The 20,167-nt window shown below is 36.5% G+C and overlaps 1 protein-coding gene and 1 pseudogene across 1 annotated transcript in view; one reads left to right on the top strand and one right to left on the bottom strand.

The window, feature by feature from the left end:
- Positions 1 to 7,480: 7,480 nt before the first annotated feature.
- On the bottom strand, positions 7,481 to 8,134 carry LOC114086645 (high mobility group protein B3 pseudogene; annotated as a pseudogene).
- Positions 8,135 to 9,962: 1,828 nt separating this feature from the next.
- Positions 9,963 to 20,167, top strand: part of Wdr36 (WD repeat domain 36) — a 34,114-nt gene continuing 23,909 nt past the window's right edge. The window contains exons 1-7 of the mRNA XM_027927706.2: positions 9,963 to 10,205; positions 12,647 to 12,674; positions 14,329 to 14,429; positions 15,220 to 15,337; positions 16,978 to 17,110; positions 18,793 to 18,847; positions 19,895 to 20,027. Of these exons, the coding sequence (XP_027783507.2) occupies positions 10,044 to 10,205; positions 12,647 to 12,674; positions 14,329 to 14,429; positions 15,220 to 15,337; positions 16,978 to 17,110; positions 18,793 to 18,847; positions 19,895 to 20,027 (730 nt within the window). The 5' untranslated portion in view covers positions 9,963 to 10,043. The remainder of the gene's footprint in view (positions 10,206 to 12,646; positions 12,675 to 14,328; positions 14,430 to 15,219; positions 15,338 to 16,977; positions 17,111 to 18,792; positions 18,848 to 19,894; positions 20,028 to 20,167) is intronic.

Below are 20,167 nucleotides of genomic sequence, written 5' to 3'. Positions count from 1 at the left end.
GTGCCAGAAAGAATTTTTCATAAATGAAAGGCGTATGAAAATAAAACAATAAGAGGTTATTTTATATGTTGAATTTTGCTCCTGGGTTCTAAGGTCACCATACTTTTAGTTCATGTTCAAATGCTCAGAATCTGTAAATCTTCCTTTCGTTCAGGCAGCTGGTGGCTAAAGGGTGGAGTCTGATATTCACCACAGCAGAATCAGGCTTCTTCAGTGTTCCAAGGCCCTTAGCACAATCATCTGCCTAGACAACCCTTTCCAAGATGACGAGATTTGTCTGCTTTTGATAGCAGACCTCAGGGTATTAACCCAATCCTAGTAAAACTTACCTTAATCATTTTTTCCAGGCACCTGCACTTATTCAAATTACCCAGATAATCAGTTCTACTTCCCAATGAGTCTAAGAGTGCTCTTCTTTGTCACCTGTAAATGTCCCATTGAAGTTGTCACCCAAGGAAATCAAACATATGGGCCTCCCCACTATATTATTGAGCTACCTCTATTCAGGTTTTCAAAATCATGATGATAAAATCTGCTCCAAACATATCTGTTGTCTCTGCAGAGAACCAAGTCATAAGCACCAGTGCCAGAAGAAAACCAGGCCCAGACAGATACAGTGATATCCTGCATCAGATGGTCAACACCTAACTTCAGTATTCTTTCTATTACTCTGTTCTTTCTTTTACTCTCTCTTTCTCATTTGATTAGGATGCTGTCTTATAACCACATCTGTTTGTGGAGGATACCCCATATGACTTGGAATAAGACAAAGTTAGTATGTAGGGTTCTCCTTGGCTGCTCTCATGGAGAATCACCACCTTTCCCACACCTGTGGCACCCAGCTGGGCCACACTGATGTGCTGGTGCAACACACCATATAGGTACAGTCTGCTGTGCTGCCCACTCTCAATTTACCTACTCTGCTCTGAGGCTGGCATGCTACTTGCAAGAAAGATCATTCTCTACTTAGTCCTCTGCTCTATGAGATGTCTGGATCCTGGTATGAGAATCTTTATTCAACATAGGCTATTCCCTAAATATATTCTATATCTGTAAGATGGCTAGTAAGACTAACAACTTGACATACTTGTCCACTTTCCTACTAATGCTTCCATTAATTTATGTCAACAAATGCAAGCATAATGCAGACTATTTTACTTCTCACATACTCTCTTTATTACTGAATATGGATAAAACTTCTGGGACTTTTTTAAAGTTTGCTTCCACTTGTTTCCTACCTTTGCATATTAATTCAGAACTAGAATCCTCAGTTATATACTCTAGGCCAAGGCAAAATAATATTAAAATGATTATGACACTACATCATCCATTTTCATAATTAGGAAACAAATTCTGATAAAATCAAGACTATTATACTTTATGTAGTAAGTCAAGAGAAAAACCATGATAATTTTGTGCTTTAATGCATACATCTTGTTGCACAAAAATAGTTTTTACATAGAAATACATAAAGAGGAGCAGCTGAAATTGATAGACTAGAATGGAGTTGACTTAGAGTTTTTTAATATATGCCAAAGAATATATGTAAATATATTAACCTTTCATCTAGGTTTTGAAGTTGCCAAGGATTCCATAGCTCATAGTTACATTGTTGGGACATTGGGGTGATTTTCTCTCTTGTTTTTTTTTTTTCCCCAAGATATCTATTTAAGATCAGAAAACTGATTTCTAGACAGGATCAAACATGTAGATTTAACTCCATATTCAAGCTGACTTTTTGTAAAGATAGTCAATTTAGATAAAATACATCATATGAATGAAAGCCTGCTTCCAAAATTAAATGTGCAATTATGTTTTCTTTATTTGTCCTCAGTAAGAAGGAATTCTACATTCATTTACTCTCAACCCTGTCATTTTTCCCTAACATCTTGTTTTTTTTTCCTTTTTCTACTCTAACTGCACCTTAATTTTTGCTATAATTTCATATTGTGTGCATCTTCATAAATTTCCTTTAAAATGTTCTGTAATAAATTAGAGTAACAATGTGAATATTCTGTGTGGTAAATAAAACAGTAATATACTTATTCCTTTCCTTTTAGAATTAGGAATACTTCCAAGCAGAAGTCACCAACAGAGTTTCCTTGCCATGTGCCTCTCCCACCACTGCCCCAATCAACACCAGTATGTGTAAAACAGCATATTAAGCCAACTACAATCTCTAACATGCAATGTGGTTGCTCATTTGGAAGATGAACCACACAGATGCTGCAGTGATAACATGTTTCTTAGTATTCAAGAGATTTAACAAAATACGTAAACACACATGGAACAAGAAAAACTGTGACAATTATGGGCCTGAATAAATACAAATATCCTTATTTGTATTAATAAATACAAAAATCCTTATTTGTATTTATTATGAACATAAAATATGCTTGAAGTGTTTTGACAACAAAGCATGACAGCACCTGCCCTCTTCTATTATGAAGATCGAATACAGGTAAAGAAATATATAAATTCTCAGGCAAATTTTTCATAAATTCCTTGCTTTTGTCTCACATCTTAGTCTGTAAGTGGAAGAAAGGCCTGATAGTGAATGGAGAAGAAAAGTCTCTACTGTCATCCATATAACATAGCATAGTTTTTTGAATGAAGATGAAAGAAAGACAGTGACCTTATTGGTACTAATTTCATACCAGATATTCTGCTCAGGGAAAATACCTTGTGGAATATTTAAATTAATACATGAGAGACGATGTCCTCCAGAGAACTAACCTTTTACAAATCATTGGGAGCCTAAAGTTTTGGTATCCAAGTCAGAGAAGTTCTCAAGAGCATAGAATATTAAGGAATATTTCTACCATATTGTCTTCTGACACTATTAGCTCACATGTCCTATTACCCCAGCTTATTTCTGTGGAATGCTCAGCTATGAGTTCCCAGGATGATTAAGAAAAATGTAATTTTTTTTAGAACAAAGACAATTGTTCCAGCCTTACTACAGAATAGCATAATGTTACATGGGTAGGTACTATTGAAAAATTGTTTCATTTGTTGTTGTCTAATAAGATAAAATTTCTAAAATGGTTTTTTTTTTTTTTTTGAAAGGCATCACCTTCGATTTCCATGGCAAACTTCCATAAAGGCAGCAACATTGATAATTTTTTGCACTGTGTCTGCAGCTAATGTAAAATAGGCAATTAGAGAAGAAGCCAATCTCTCATTGGCCAAAGGCAAAACTGTGAAGTAGAATAAGTATTTTTTTAATTAAAACCGATAGTAGTGTTTGGTATATTAAAAAGAGGATTTCTATAAAAAGAGTTGAAATAAATAGTTTGTTGCTTAAAAAGTTTCTCTATGCTGTGATATTTAAGTAACAATTCTCAAAGAGTTTGGCTAGCACAAGCATTTTCTATAGTTTCCAGATTTGAGATTGAAATTGCCATTAAGTAAATCTCTCATTTATGCCCTAGATAACAATATTATGGCAAAATGTTTAAGTGGTATTATTGAATCAGTGACAGCCAGATGTTCTCATACATTTTCCACAACCAGAGGGGAAATGGACAGTCAGGAAGAATTGCTTCCAGAAAAAATTAAGACTCAGTCTTGGACCGTCAGTAGGAGAATTGATACGTAGCATCCTCTCTTCCACTAACCAGTTACAGAATTATAGTCCATAGTAGTTTACTCATCAATGAAATGAGGGGGTGGGCTAAAAAATCTTGAAACATCTTTGGATTTCTAATGTAGTCAATCAATACAATGAGAATGAAGTACAAATTTCAAATTTTGTTAGAAAGATAAGCATAAGAATACTGGGCACATATTAATGTGTAACAAATTACCCTAAAACTTGGTAACTTAAAACAATGATAAACATTGTCATACAGTTGGTCTCAGGTATTCAGGAGTGGTTTAATCAGGTGGTTCTGGCTCACATTTCTTTGTGAGGTTACAGTAGATAAGAAGCCAAGTCTGTAGTCATCTGAAGGCTTGAGCGGGGTTGGAGAATTTGCTTCCAAGGTGGATCACTCACCTGTCTGCAGGGTAGTGTTGGTGGTTGGTGGGAGGCCCTCAGTTTCTTGTTGTGTAAGCCACAACATAGCAGTTGACTTCCTTCAGAGTTAGTAACCCAAGAAGCAGCAATAGGCCAGAAGTTTTGATGTGTTTTATGATTCAACCTGGTTACATAGGGACAACCCTTTAAACAGTGTGAGAGTAACTTCACAAAGGGATGGAGCTAAGAATACTAAGGACCAACTTGGTGGTGGCTCATTATCATAATAAACAAAGTGAGTAACAAAAAAGAAATGTTATGCCAGATTCTGGGGCCCCAATAGACTTCCAGGAGCCGAATCCAATGCAATCACACAAGAGTCTTTATTGCAAGCTCGAGCCTGAACTCACAACCATTCCAGACGCAGCGGTCCCAGGGAGTGAGTCCTGGTCCTTTGTTCAGTGAGATTTTATAGGTTTTGGGGGGATACTCTATGCGTCACAACATCACACAGCAAATCATTCCATACTGAGGGAAAATCAAACAACAACTCTTAACATTGATTGGCACATTCACTGGCGGGAACAAGTTGGGTAGGGGTGATTGGCTAGTACAAGAGGGGGGTTCGTTTGAACAGATTGGTTTAGGCCACGAGGGGTGTATGTGCTAAAATACATGATTTCCCAACATGATATCAACCACCATAAACTACTTGGGGGTCATCTGGCATCCCAGGTATTTTCCCTGTCTTATGCTGATTGGAGGTTGCTAGGGGGGTTGCTATGGGTCCTCACCTAGCCTAACTGAGTCAGGGACACCTGGCCCACAGATCTCTCCTGTTATTTACAGACAAACAACTCAGCAGGGTGTGTTTGTACTTAGGAGTGCTCTGTGGGTATTTCCAAGGACAAGGGTCAGGCCCCCTTACTTAGGATAGGACTTGAGGTAGAAGCTGCTGTTATTTATTTATTTTTTAAAAATGGAGCCACATTAGTTTCTCAGAAACCGCCTGTATTATATAAAGGTTCAGAAACAGTCATATATGACCTTTTTAAAAGAAAGTTCAAAATAACATGACATAGCTATTTATTTGCCGGAATAATCTGAAGCACTAATTCATTAAATGGAATTGAAAATGATCATTTGTCAGTTATATAGTACCTCTACCACAGTATCCTAGACCCTTATTCTCACCTTTTTAAATTCTAAATTTGTGATAGTGTCTTTGTGGTTTGTATAAGTAAAAATGATAACAGCTAGTTTCCTTTTTTTAATCACACATTCTCATGCCCAGCTGGCAACTTAATAGCAACTAACTGAAGAAAGTAACAAGATTGGTGAAATGAACTCTGGCTGAATGCTAAAACTAGAAACCCACAATCAGCCCATAATACCCGTCTTTCAAATTATCATAATGGAACAGCTAACATGCATATTTACTGCTGCCATACTACTAGATTTTCCAATTCAGCTTTGATCCTAAAACTTTTGTTTCACTATCTGTAGGTCAAAAAGCATAGGTGGATCTGTTTGTCAAACCTAAATTCCAACTGTTATACTGAAGCCAGAATTAAATAGGCAGTCAGTATAGACAGGTAAATCGAGTCAGGCCAATTTTGAGTGAGTCCAACAAGTTGGAGACTGTCCAAGGATTGAAACGTTAATTCCTTCAGAGCCCTTCCTCCACCCTTATCAAGAACCTGCTCCTGCTCCAACCTGTTGCCAAGGTAACCTGTCCCAGGAGTTGCCCCTCCCTATAGGGAGCTATAAGGTTGTTAATGTGTCCTTGGCTACTCCATCCTGCCCTTCCCCCTTTAGCCCACAGGTTTCCCACCTTTGGGCTGTCCCACCAAGCATTCCTGGGCCTAGTCCTGAGCCTAATCAAGTATGCAGGAAGGAGAAAGATGGGGGGGGAGGGTGGGGGGGGGGAGGCAGGAGACCAGAGGAAGCCTAGGACATATAAAAAGGGCAGAACATCTCACTTCTTGGGATACCAGGATACCCCCTATGGCCCCCTTCTCCCTCCAGGGAGAAGTCTGTTACCCCTTTTTAAATAAACCCTGCTTTATATGTTTGCCTGGGCATGCTCCTCTAATGTTCAAATTTAAACATTTGAGGGAGCAGAACTAGTCACTGGTAACTGGCAGTATCAATACTACCATCATTTAAGTGACTTTGGGAAAGTTAGGTAAACTATGGGAACTTCAGGATCTTTATCCAAGGTGAACATACACCCATTACGTGGCCCAGTGTTTGATCTTGAAAATAACGTTTGTTGAATGCATATTTCTCCCAAACTCCAACTGCCTTTCAGTGATCTCCCATTCTTCTTTCCTTCTCTAAACCTGTTAGTCAGGCTTTGGGCACCAAATAGTTCTGGAGCTTTGGGAAGTCATCCAATGAACCCATTTTCTCATATACAAAGCAGCAATATAAATTTTGTTCCTTCACAACCTTATTTTGAGCATATGAAAATAATAGACGTCAAGGGCTTTATACACTCCCGGTTAGGAAACATTTCCAATTCCCCTTCTATCGTGAGGGGGCAAAATTGTGACATATGTAGTCAAGGGAGAGAAATAAAGAATGTCCACGCATTTCTGCCCCTTTCAATGCTTTATTCACTCAAATTACTCAATACAATTTCACACTATAGTTTTTTTTTTAATGTAATACTGTTTATTTAACTTCAAAAACATTTCAGCATTCTAAACATACAAAAAAAAATAACATTGCAAATTGCATTTAAGTACAGAAGGTTCTGGAACTTTCATTGATGCAGTGGCTCTTTGCTGACAACGAAGAGTTCTACAGTTTGTTTGAAAACAAAGTTTAAAATCTACTGCACTTAACTAAAAAAAATTCAAACACTTCTCATGCCAGCTGACCCCCCTTTTTCCACAACTAAGAAAGGCAACAGAATGCTATATCACTATATACAAAAACAAGACAACCTAAAGCTAAATGGATGCCCACTGCAGTGTCAACAGGTCCAGCCTCACAGTCCAGGCCCTGAGCTACGGCCCCTCCAAAAGGCATCTTCTCCCCACAGCCTTAACGCCAAGCAAGGAGCATCAAGAGTTTGTCTCGGTTGTTTTGTTCTTTTTACAGACTATATATATATATATGTACAGTTGATAACTGAGGATTTCTAGCCAATAACCATATAGTTAACACCACCTTACAAATTAAAAAAAAAATACCAGAAACATCTTCAAATGCCTTGTCACACCAACAGCAAAGTGCACAGAGTGAGGAGAACACGAGAGTGCCTTTTCATTTTAAAAATGTTTGGAAATCTGTACAACTTTGATACAGTTTTAGAGTGCTCTGGACACCCAGGGCCACTTCATGTAAACCACTGACAATTTCTAGAGCACTTTGAGAGACTACAATATGATCATGATCAAATTCTGAAATTAAACCTAATGAGAGTAACAGACACATCTCAAATAAGATGTGTCAATCATGGCGTTCCCCTACTCTAAGGTATTCACAAGAAGACGGGTAAACAGTTTTTTATTCATCCTCCTCCTCTTCTTCTTCTTCTTCCTCCTCTTCTTCCTCTTCCTCTTCCACTTTTTTCCAGGCAACTTTAGCAGGACCCTTTGTGCCATCAGACTTTCCTTTAGACTTATAGTCAGCAACATCCTTCTCGTATTTCTCCTTCAGCTTTGCGCCTTAGTGATATATGGCTGCTTTTCACTGTCACTTAAGTTATTCCACATCTCACCCAGCTTTTTTGCCACATCTCCAATGGAGATACCAGGATTTGTGGACTTGATCTTGGGGTGGAATTCTGAACAGAACAAGAAGAATCCAGATGGTGGTCTCTTGGGGGCATTAGGGTCCTTTTTCTTCTTGCCTCCCTTAGCTGGTCCATAGTCCTTCATTTCCCGATCATAGCGTACTTTATCTGCCTTTGCCATTTCATCAAATTTAGATTTCTCTTTCCCAGACATTGTCTTCCACCTCTCAGAGCACTTCTTGGAAAATTCTGCAAAATTGACAGGGACTTCTGGATTTTTCTTCTTATGTTCTTCTCTGCAAGTCTGCACAACGAAGGCATAAGCAGACATCTTGCCCTTTGGTTTCTTGGGGTCACATTTAGCCATCCTGACTGTATTGTTTGCTAGTCTGGGCATCGCAGGGCACAACGGGCGGCTCAGCGCTCCCTAGCCTCGTGCTAGCTGCCTCCAGAGAGCTGACACTATAGGTTGTTAATCAAGAAAACGACAATTCTTAAGGCTAGTCACTGCAATGGGCATAATTCACAGCAAATAATTCTAGATTAATTAATTCACTGAAAATAATTCTAGATTAATTCTAGGCACTGCAAACACACTTAACCATGACAGGCTAATGACAGACATTCCCTCTGCATGCTAAGTTCAAAAGTAAGCCTTAGGCTTTATGTCCAGTAGATGCACACTCGCTCAGGCCACGGTGATCAGATCTGGAACTAAGGTAGGCTTTTCCTGGTGTGGAGTGGAGACTGGTTGAGGAGAGGGCGGTATGGAGAAGTTGTGGCTCTCACCAAGGTCCAGACGAGGTGGTAGAGTTTGAGAGCCGTGAGGACCACACAGAGGATCAAGAAATGATGACAAGTGATGAGATGTCAGGTCCTCATTAGGCTCTCCAGCTCCAGTACATCCTTGTTTCAGCTGGTTGAATCCCTTTTCATTAACTCTATTATTTATACTAAATCTGGGGGCTTTTGACCCCCCTTTCAATCCATATCAGCTACCACCATATTTCTCCATGACGTCATTTACCCTGGGGTCAGAAACATCTGGTCTGGTGGTCTCTACCCAGATCTTTTCCCTTTCCCTCCTGTCAGGCTAGGACAGCCTGCCAGAGACTTCACTCTGTTTATCAGGGAGAGGGGAAGTAATGTGTTTGTGGCCTTACTGGAGGGATCTGTTGGCTGTGCCTGGTGACACTGCAGGTTTCAAATTGGAGTTTTTGAAATGGAGTTGCTTAGGCTCAGGCTTAAGGCCATCCTCACAGCTTCCCAAGCTCCCAATATATTGAAAAGTATTTATTCTGAGTATAAAATCAATATTTGGCCGGGCATGGTGGCACCTGCTTGTAATCCCAGTGACTTGGGAGGCTGAGGCAGCAGGATCATGAGTTCAAAACCAGCCTCAGCAACTTAAGGAGACCCTGTCTCTAAATAAAATACAAGAAAGGGCTGGGATGTGGCTCCATGATAAGGTACTCCTGGGTTCAATCCCTGGTACCAAAAAAGGAAAAAAAAAAAAAATTTAAAAAAAAGCAATATCTGCCTGCTTTATTCACAACTCAGAAAACTTTAAAAATATACATCTAGTAATGAAAATTATATATATTTCCATGATTCAGTGGTAAAATTAATAAACAATTAATATTCTGATTTTTTTAGTGTAAACAAGCTCAGTTTTAAAAAGCAAAAATGTTTTCTATTATGGAATAGTTCCATCTTATACTAAAGTATAGCATTATGAACGCTCCCATTCCCTAGCTTCAACAATTATTAATCTTATTTCATCAAATCTGGCTTCTAATTTACAATTATTTTGGAGTAAATCCTCACACATTTTGTAATCATTTCATCTGTAAATATGTATCTTCAAAATATAGGATCTTTACTACTATCATAGATTTAAAATTTAACTGTAACTTCTCTATATCGTCAAATAGCCAGTGTTCAAATATTCTCGATAGTCTCGGGGGTTTATACTTTTTAAAATTATTATTATTATTATCATCATCATCATCACCACAAGCTTCTCCTTCCAGGGCGCAGCGATTCCCGCTCCCCAACCATAAGGTTCCACCAGCTACAGAGCTAGAGCGCACCGCAGAACAACGTGGGGACACGGAGGCCAGCGGAACCAAAGTCGCCCATCTCCTGCGGGCTGAGGAGGGAGCTCTTTGCATGTTGCACTAAGGGCAGTCCGCACAAACGCCATTGGCAGCAGGTACCGGAAGCGCTGCAAGTTTCCAGCTCTGGCAAAGGTTCTTCTTGAGACGTGCTGAGGTGCAGCGTGCGCGGTTTCCCTCTGGACCAGAGCCGAAAGGAATTGGGACCGTGGCGGAGATGGAACGCTACGTGGAAGGCCGCACGGCGAGCTCACTCTTCGCTGGATTCCGAGCCCTGGGGCTTTTTAGTAATGACATCCCGCACGTGGTGCGGTTCAGTTCGCTGAAGCGCCGGTTCTACGTTACGACCTGCGTGGGCAAGAGCTTCCACACGTATGACGTGAGTGATTTCTTTGCCGGTTTCCCGAGAACTACCCTCCTCGGCTCCCAGCTCTGTCCTGGGGCATTCCCGCTCTCCCCTCCCACCTAAGGAGGATTTCCCTTTCTGCCCTTCTTTTCCGTAACCCCACCCAGTTCTGTTTAGCCACCCTCATTGAACCCTCGTGCCGCTGCTTTAGCTCTTGCAGTTCACCTGGGGGCGAGTTTCGGAGGGAACCTGGCTAAGGAATGAATACTTGAGAATGTCTCAGTGTTACAGTATCATATTTGTTTAGTAGATAATTATTGATCCTCCCAGAGGATGCGAACATGAATAAGATAAGCCCTTAGACGACTCGCAAGACACTTATTGTGTAACTGAAGACACAAACTGGGTTAGAAATCCAGACTGAAATACATTAGGAGGACTGGAAGGGTGAGTTGATGATTTAAGGGACTCTTCACATTCGATGGCAATCCAGTTTCCCCGAACTTCCCCTGAGCATCTGTTTTCAACCAACCTTGAATATCTGGCGCCGTTTCACTCTAAGCTTTGCAGCAATTTCTTTGCAAGGTAGTTTTTACTAATTTTGTAGCACCCTTATATAACTTAGGAAAGTAAGTATTAGGAAACTAAAGTTACTTGCCATGACACTCATGCTGCTTATTAATGATGGATTCCCCCCCTCCCCAAATTTACCACTAATTGAAAAATAATGTAAGTTGTGTGGAAAGCAGGAATATGATGAAGATGGTAATAGCCAAGGTTATTAAGCACTGTTTTTGGAAAGCATGGTGTAGAGTTGTTTTCCTTGAAGAATTGTGAAAATTAAAGAGGTTATTAACAAGAAGAGTGGGAATTGGGAGCTAGTTGAGTAAATGTAAAAAGAAAAGAAGGATGGGGTGAGGTGAAGAGTTGGGTTTCTGGAAGCCTGGGATGGTGATGGAGAAAGTTGGGTCAGAGTGACATAAATCATGTGGGAGTATTTATTGATACCATTCTTCCCACTTCTTTCTTACTTGCCAATTTTTGGTTTTGATAAAGTTTTCCTCCCTAAAACATAACTTTTCTAATTTTCTCATTTAAAGAAAACTTTTTTCCACCTTTAGAGTAAATATTTAATGAGCACATTTTTATTTAAATAAATCCTCTAGTAAATAAATGGATAATTTACTGCCTTTATTGTGTAAATGGTTATGTCAAATTTATATTTGTAGCTTGCCAACATTCCTTTAATGGAAACATCCATATTTCCACATCACTGTACCCAGAAAGACTTAAAAGTCTCAAAATTCTGTATCTCCTCTTGAAATCTCATGTTTGGTACAGTGTCTTTCCTGACATTTTGTTAAGCACAAACACATCCCCCTCCCCTTCCAAAGAAATCCTATTGTTAGGAGAGTAACATCTTTAACATTTTATAAAAAATTTACTATTATTTGCACATTGAAATTTAGTCATAAAAATGTGTTTTAAGATGTCCTTTAGATCTTGTGATGCTTTCTTTGGAGGTGGGTGGGGATGATACATTTTTTTAAATTTCTGTAAAATGGCATAAAATGCTTATTACCTGAGGACTCTGTGTTTGTTACACCAACCAATTTACTGGGCTATGATCTCTGAAACTAAAAATAACTTGGGGTAAACCAGATGGTACTAATGATCCCAAGTCATTAACTTGTTCCTCAAGGGCTCTCTCCTATGGCCATTGCTGTATTACTGCCCACTGTGAGTCATCCTACATATAAGCATTTGTACCTGGACAATAGACAAGGTATAAATAGCTGTTGATGTTGGTGATACCAGCTAACATTGAGCATTTACTACATGACTGCTGTATTCTGTTTTACATAATTTATTTGCAATCCCATTGAATTTTCATAATCCCATAAAGTAGGTACATATCTTAATCCATATTTGGAATCCATATAAGGAATTTGAGGCACAGGGAAGATGAGTAACTTTCCTCAGGTCAGCAAATTGGTCTGTAAGCCAATTCAGTCCACTATTTGTTTCTGCATGACCCATGAGTTATGAGTGGTTTTGTTATTTTTCTAAAGATTAGAGGGAAAAAATCACATTATTTCAGGATGTGAGAACCAAATAAAAGTACCTACAGATAAAAGTTTATTGAAATATACCCATGTATATTTATTATGTCCGCTTTCCTGCAACAGTATAAGAATTGGGTCAGTATAACACAGACTTTATGACTTGCTAATCCTAAAACATTTACTCTTTGGCTCACTACAGAAACCCTTTGCCTACTTCCATCACCACTGTTGGTGAAATAGTTGAAAATGTAACTTTCCTAATAATGAAATTTAGGGTCAGTGAGTATCTTTTCTAGGAGGGACAGCATAGCAGATTTACCTATGAGGTTGTACCTTAATCTTAAGGTGTTAAGTTATTATAAAATTGTTTTTCTTATGAAAACTTAATCTTTTTTTTTTTTTTAACAGGTTCAGAAACTTAGTCTGGTTGCAGTAAGTAAGTGTGAATTTTATTCTGGATTTATGCTGGCTTAGTATCTTTAAAATTTTTTTGACATAAGTTTAAGGCTTATGGAATATATAAAGAATCCAGTGTGTGTGTCTAATAAACCTCTATAGGGGGCAAAAAAAAAAAAAAAAAAACTGTGACACTATCATCACTATCATGTTTTGCTTTCAGTTGTCACATGATTTATTTATTTATTTGGAGTAGTTCTTCAGCATTTCTTTGTATTTGACCACATTGTGATTAATTCTTTTTTAGAATAACCTTCAGTTTGAGTTTTTCTGATACTTCTTTATAGTTAGATTCAGTATTTTGACAGGAGTAACAAAGAAATGATGCTGAATTCTCAGTGAATTTTATCAGTAGGCACATGCTATTCTTGGCAGTGATAACTTTGATTATTTAGTTAAGGTGATATCTGTCAGGATGCTGTGTTTTAAAGTTACTAGTTTGTCCTTTGTAGTTAATAAGTATCTTGTAATATGATGCATTCAGACTCTGTAAATATGCTATTGCTCTTCAAAGTTTCACCTGCTGCATTTAGTTAGCATTTAGTGATGAGACTTGCCTGAATCTCAGTTAGTGATATGATGGTTATTAAATAGTGGTTTTGTTTTTCCATCATTCCTTCTACTGTAAGGAAATGTCTCATATTTGGATATTTTTTTTCAATGGGGGAGGTATTTATTTTTCTAAGAACTGTTCAATAGCATAAAAGGCCTGCCAGAGCTAACAGGTACTCGTTTTACCTTAAAATGTGATCCTTGTAAGAGAAATCCATTGTGTATGTCTGAAAAACAATTTTTAAAAGATTAGAAGACAGAATAACCTAAATTGAATACAAAAGTGAATGATAAACCTATAGAAATAGTATTATGGAAACTAAATCCCCAAGTGGAGTATGCACATAAAAAATACTTACAATCGATCATCTTCTGTCTACTCATCTCCCTGACCCCAAAAGAGAAAGAAAAAGGGGCACCATGATTTTATTAGTGAGAGATGAATCAAGAAATCACGTCCTATAAGAAATGGCTAGAGGTAATAAGCATATTTACCTTGGAGACAACCGAGTAGAAACTGTATTGTCTTTAATTATTTTAAGGCTCAACATAAAAAGTATATATGGAGTTCCTTGGGGTTGGTCCAAAGGGTTGAGTTAGATGTGGATCTAAGTTTTAATTTAGTTTTATATTTTTCCTGAAGTTACTAATAAACTCCATGTTCTTGAAGGTGTTCATAAGTGGGCCAGATACCCATCTGTCAGTTTCATGTATTAAATGATGCTTTTTTCTAAATACTTCACAAAGCTTCTTTTTATCTATTTATTTAGCATTATGTTGTTATGTTTGCAAATCTTAATGTTTACGACAGTCAATATTGAGATTAAAATTTTATACTGATTCTCAGCTTTCTTTCTTTCTTTTTTTAAATACCTTTATTATTTATTTTTATGTGGTGCTGAGGATCGAACCCAGGATCTGGTACGTGCTACGCGAGCACTCTACTACTGAGCCACAACCTCAGCCCTCAGCTTTCTTTTTTATTAAATATATTTTTAATTATTATATCCATGAAAAATATTATATGTATATTGATGGTTTCTATTACAAGATCTTAAAATTGTATTTCTTTTATGTTCTAGGTAACTCTGTTCCACAGGATATCTGCTGTATGGCAGCTGATGGGAGGCTAGTTTTCGCTGCTTATGGGAATATTTTTTCTGCATTTGCCCGTAATAAAGAGGTTTGTATCACTGAACTATTTCAATTTGTACCATTTTTTTTTCTTTCTAATGTATGCTCAGTTTTATAGAGGAAGAGAAAATTTGATTTCACCTATATATGTGTATTTATAAATACACATATGTATGTGTTCCATATGGAGACACTTTAATGAAGGAACTCTGCTTACAGGTGTGGGCTGGGTTGGGGGAACAACATAGGGGGAGGAATGCATCAAAGGCTATAAACTTGGGGAAGCTGTTACCAATCCTTGGGCCAAAGGGCAGAAGAGGTAGTGTTATCGAAGCCTGGTGAGAGCTGAAACCATGGAGAAGGAGATGTAGTGATGGAGGGATAAGTTACTGTGAGAGTCAGTGCCTCTGTGTCAAAGCAGGAAGGTATAGCAAAGAAGTACTTTATATTCCCCTTTCTCATCTTATCTGGAAGGCAGTTGGTGATGGAATCTTAGAGGTCAGCCTTCTAGAACATACCATTTTTTTTAGTATAAAGGGAATTACAATGGTCGAATTAGCAAGGGATCTAGGTATATATGCATACCTTTTTCCTAAACTCAGTAGGGAGGCTAAGCCCTAGAGTTCTCATTTCTATGTTCTTAGTCCATGCTTTATTTCCTTATTGAACTGGCTAAGCAGATGAACGTGTCTAACTCCTTAATATTTGTTCATATAACCTTGTATACTAAAAAATTGGACTACATTCTTAACATGAATGTTTTTAGGATTAGAAAGCCTTTTTTGGATAATATTACTTGATGAATGACTACTAATATGAAATTATTTTAAACTTTATAGATAGTACATACCTTTAAGGGTCATAAGGCAGAAATCCATCTTTTGCAACCTTTTGGGGATCACATTATTTCTGTTGATGCTGACAGCGTTCTTATTATTTGGCATATATATTCAGAAGGTAAGAATTAACTAATTTATTTGTTTTGTCTTGGGATTGTATGTGTATACTTAAAAATCTATGTGAACATAACTTCTACATCAGAGGTTTCACATGCAAAACAGTCAAAATAAAAAAATTAATATGTATAAGAGAAAACATTCTAAATAAGAAGTAAATAAGCAGTTTTTGTCAGTTGGTTAACTACTTACAACTTGTTTAATGTGCTAATTTCAACTAATATGTTTTCCATTGCCGTTCTTTAAAATTAGTGACTTGTTTTCTCTGTAGAATGGATTTTGATGTATGTTCATATGTAGTATTTTCATCTTTCAAAAGGAGATGCTAATAGTAAACTTGAAGAATCTGTAAATAAGAAGGAAAATATACATCTTTTTTTAACTTCTTTACTCTGTTTACATTTTTAACTTCTATATGTCTTGATTTTCTATTGTTCAATGCAGTATTCTTATTTTTAGTCAACATTTTAGAGGTTGCCTTCTGGGAGTTATTCTGTATTCTCATACAAATTGCTAATGCTTTTCTTTGTTTTATCTTTGCTCAAGTTGGGGTAAAAGAATTCTAAAAGTGGTCCCTTCAAGGTTAGATTTTAAAAAGCTTTATAAAATTATAAGATCTGGCTCGTAAAGTCTCAGGCACCCTTGATGTTGATGCCTAGATTTTTTGTTGCTTTTAGAACAATACATTGGCCTGGAGTTTTCAGGGAGCTATTTGTAGTGAGACAAAGATCTTTTAAAATAGTATTCAAAGTAAAGTTTGTATACTTTTCACCTATATCTGTGCATTCTAACTTGGGGTATACATACTTCTGGGAGTATGTAGTACACCTTCTTCAATATTCAAATTTATTGGTAAACTTAGTGAAAAAAAATTGTTTCAGTACTGAACAAATTTTGAAATGAAAAACACAATTTAAACCATAATTTTAATTATAATAAATGTAAGATTTTAAAGAAGTTTCTAATCTTGCAGCAAGTAACTACCTGCTGGGCTACCTTCAAGGGTGGATGTTAAAAAGCTTTATAAAGTTGTAAGATCTAGCTCATAAAGTCTCAGGCACTCTTTTGATGCTAATGCTTAGATTTTTTGTTGCTGTTAGAACAACACATTGACTTGGGGTTTTAAGTTCCCAGAGTTTTAAGTTCTTTTCATCTCCTGGGTTAGAGTCTTCTGAGGAAATGTGTGAGAAGCATTGTTTTTGGTTTCACTAAACTTCACCTCTTTTCACATCTTCTAAGTGGCTCGTTGAACTTCCCAGATATTTGGCTCTTCACTTGGAGCATTCACTTCTGCCTCTTGATCAGATTATAAAAATATTAGTGTTGATCCCTATGATCAGTTTTTAATCCTGTTTTCTTTTCTGTAAACCAATTTAAGTAGTGAAACTTCTAATAGTATTTATGTTAGAACTTGTAGATAATATTGACAGCCTAAATGACATTTACAAGTTGCCCCTATCACATTTATCTTGGTTCTTGGGGGTTATTTATAGGTTAGTTTATATGTCTTTGATTTATATTAGCATATAAGTCTCTGTGGTAAACTTACTTTAAATGGTAAATATATGGGTATATGAAACAAGTGTCAAGCTATTTTATAAAAAATAATTATATGTTATTTGTAACTTTTACTTTTTGTAGAAGAATACCTACAATTGACTTTCGATAAATCAGTTTTTAAAATTTCTGCGATTTTGCATCCAAGTACCTACTTGAACAAAATACTTCTGGGCAGTGAACAAGGAAGTCTGCAGTTGTGGAATGTAAAATCCAAGTAAGCACTTTATGTACTTCTCATCTTATCCGCATCTACTACTTTCTTCTTCCTATTTATTTATTTATTGGTTCTGGGGATTTAACCCAGGGGTGCTTTACCTTTGAGTCACACCTAGCCCTTTTTACTTTTTATTTTGAGGCAGGGTCTAAGTTGAGGAAGCTGGCTTTAAACTTGGGATTCTTCTGCCTCAGCTTCCTGAGTTGCTGGTATTATAGGTGTGTACCACCATGCCCAGCTTCCTAAAGCATTCTGCATCTCTCAGTTCTCTCTGCCCTTATATGTTTATTTGGAGGGCTGTCAATAAATATGGCTGTGAGAAGTTATCACTTAATGCCATCACATATTTAAAAAGTGGCATGTGGTCCTGGCACAAAATAAGCAACTTCATAAATCCACATTGAATAGTCTAAACTATTGACTCAGTAACTAGTCAATAGAAAGAATCCATATAGCTATCCAGACAGCTTTATAAAGTAATATTATGAGGTTAGCATTAGATAGCTTCTAGATTTTTATAAATGAAGGAAAGAGATGGTAAAACAAATTCGTGTTAATTTAGTGCTACCATTTAGAAATGATTTCAAGGAAAATAAAAGTACTTTGATCAACAACCACCAGTGTAATGAATATCTATTATAATGTTATTAATATAACTGGAAGGCTACATTAATGATTTTAAATACCTCTTCTTGTTACTTGAACATTTATCTAGAGAGAAAGGGGTAACTCAAGTTTTGTATAATGTTAAAACAAGCAAACAAAAATATTTAACCACCTAAATTATTCTTTCCAAAGCCCTTGTAAATTTGAAAGGGAAGACTGTTTAGTTTTGAATCAATATTTCAGTTCAGTGGCAGATACCACTGACTGCCGACTCTGTGTTATGCTCAGGGATGTTGACTGAGATGCTGTCTCTGCTCTTAAGATTCTTTCCTTAGGCTCTTTGTGATGTTTGCATTCTTTGTGTATTTTATCCATTATGTAATTATTGCAGAGACTAATTTTGCCCATTTGCAGAATTTAATATATGATTTAATATTTTAATGACTAGTATTAAAATGATTTCAGATAGCTCTGCTCCATAGACTGACTTAATCATTCATGGTCTGATTCACAATATGAGAGCAGCATAACTGTTTCCATAAGACAGTTCATATAACATTCAAGTACTATTTTAGTTAAAATCTAATTATTCCCTTTAGTGATGATATTTCTAGAAATACATTGCAGTAAAAAAAAAAAAAAAAAAAATGAGATCTGCCTATATTCCAAGACTTTTATTGTCTAGATAAAATGGATTGTATTTTTTCTTCTACTCAAACATTTAAATTTTTAATGAAGTGGCCTTGCATAGCAGTTTGCAGATTGGGAGTCTAGAACCTGCACACACACACTTTTTTTTTTTACTTGGCTTAATTATTTAGCACTTTTCTTTTTTTTAAGTTTCTTTTTCTGGATAAAAGGTGATAATATTTACTTCATGTGATTATTTTGAGTATTGGACATGGTAATATATTCTCAGAATAATGTGGGATGAAGAATTTAATAAATACTACTGTTACTAGTTTACTTTTAAATATATAGTCGATTTTGTTTTTCTCTCCCACCCGCAAAAAAAAAAAAAAAAAAAAACAACCTACCTTTCACCTTTCAACTCTTTTTTTTTTTTTTTTTTGTAGTAAGCTTCTGTATACATTTCCAGGATGGAAGGTTGGAGTGACTGCTCTTCAGCAGGTTAGTAATTTTTGGTTAAACCAAATAGTAGATTCATGTAGTTTCAGGGATCAGCCTGTTTTTAGACCTTAAGACAAAATAATATAGTTTTAACTGTTCCACTAAGGAAATAATGTTTTGGAAATACACTGTCAACAAGTAGTAACACGTTTGCCGTTTAGAATTAGGCTCTAAACCTGTGGTTATTGTAGAACCTTGTTTACTGATTATTTTGCAAGCAGGTAGTATAGAGCTTTATAGAGAACAGAAATTAGTTGTTCATTGATGCAAAGGAGACTATTGGTTTTACAGAGAAATTTATTAGGATGTTGAGATTTCCTATTTGAAATAGTTGGGGACAAAAATCCTAAGGATTTTTTCATTGGTAGACTTAGAAAATTGCTTTTCATTTTTATGAGTCAGTAAAACATACATATATGAATGAATGTATGTCTATAGAAAATCTGGTGAGTCTGTTGGTTACACATGTAGCCATTATTCCTGATCTTTCTAATATTCATTGCCCATTTTATTTGCACTCCCTCATCCCCTCTCACTGTCATCAACCATGCTCTGCCACGCCTATCCATTATAAGACAGAATTATAGTCATAGAATGTTATGGCTGTTACTTCCTTTCCAGCTACATATGTTGCCATACTTATGACAAGCCTTCATATATTTTCTAGGAGTTGTCTCTTTTTTCTCTTTCACCTAGTCAGTGATTTGTTGTGATTGCATATGTAAATTTTTCTTTCTGTGTGACTTTGTATTAACAAGACTGTTTTGTTCTAACAGTTGAGAGGGAAATTGACTGGCAAAATTTAAACTGGGAAGTAATTTGGAAAAATCGTTCCTAAATACTTCCATTTGAATAGCAGTTAATATTAACTCTTAGCATTAGTTAATAATAGCCAGAATGGTAATACTTGTGGATTTCCCCCTACACACCTTTAAGAAGATATTTCATATTCTCTCATAATAACACATAAATAATAGTGTTGATCATAAAAATTGTAAGGCTGTGTTGCTTAAGAAAATAAAAACTTACGAGTAATTTAATTTTCAGGCACCAGCTGTGGATGTTGTTGCTGTTGGTCTTATGTCAGGTCAGGTTATCATTCACAACATTAAGTTTGATGAAACATTAATGAAGTTTCGTCAAGACTGGGGACCCATAACTTCAATTTCATTTCGCACAGGTAATCTTTACCATGTTTATTCATGAGAGTTAAGAACACCTGAAATGCTTTACTTTAAAATCACAGAAATTGTTTTTTTATAGTTTAATAAGTATTAATGAAACACCGAAGTAGAACAAGCAAAAAATATGGGAAGACTA

This window comes from Marmota flaviventris, chromosome 5, assembly GCF_047511675.1.
Source record: "Marmota flaviventris isolate mMarFla1 chromosome 5, mMarFla1.hap1, whole genome shotgun sequence".
NCBI classification, from domain to species: domain Eukaryota; kingdom Metazoa; phylum Chordata; class Mammalia; order Rodentia; family Sciuridae; genus Marmota; species Marmota flaviventris.
Note: the sequence above shows the minus strand (reverse complement) of the source record. Positions and strands in the feature narration are given on the sequence as shown.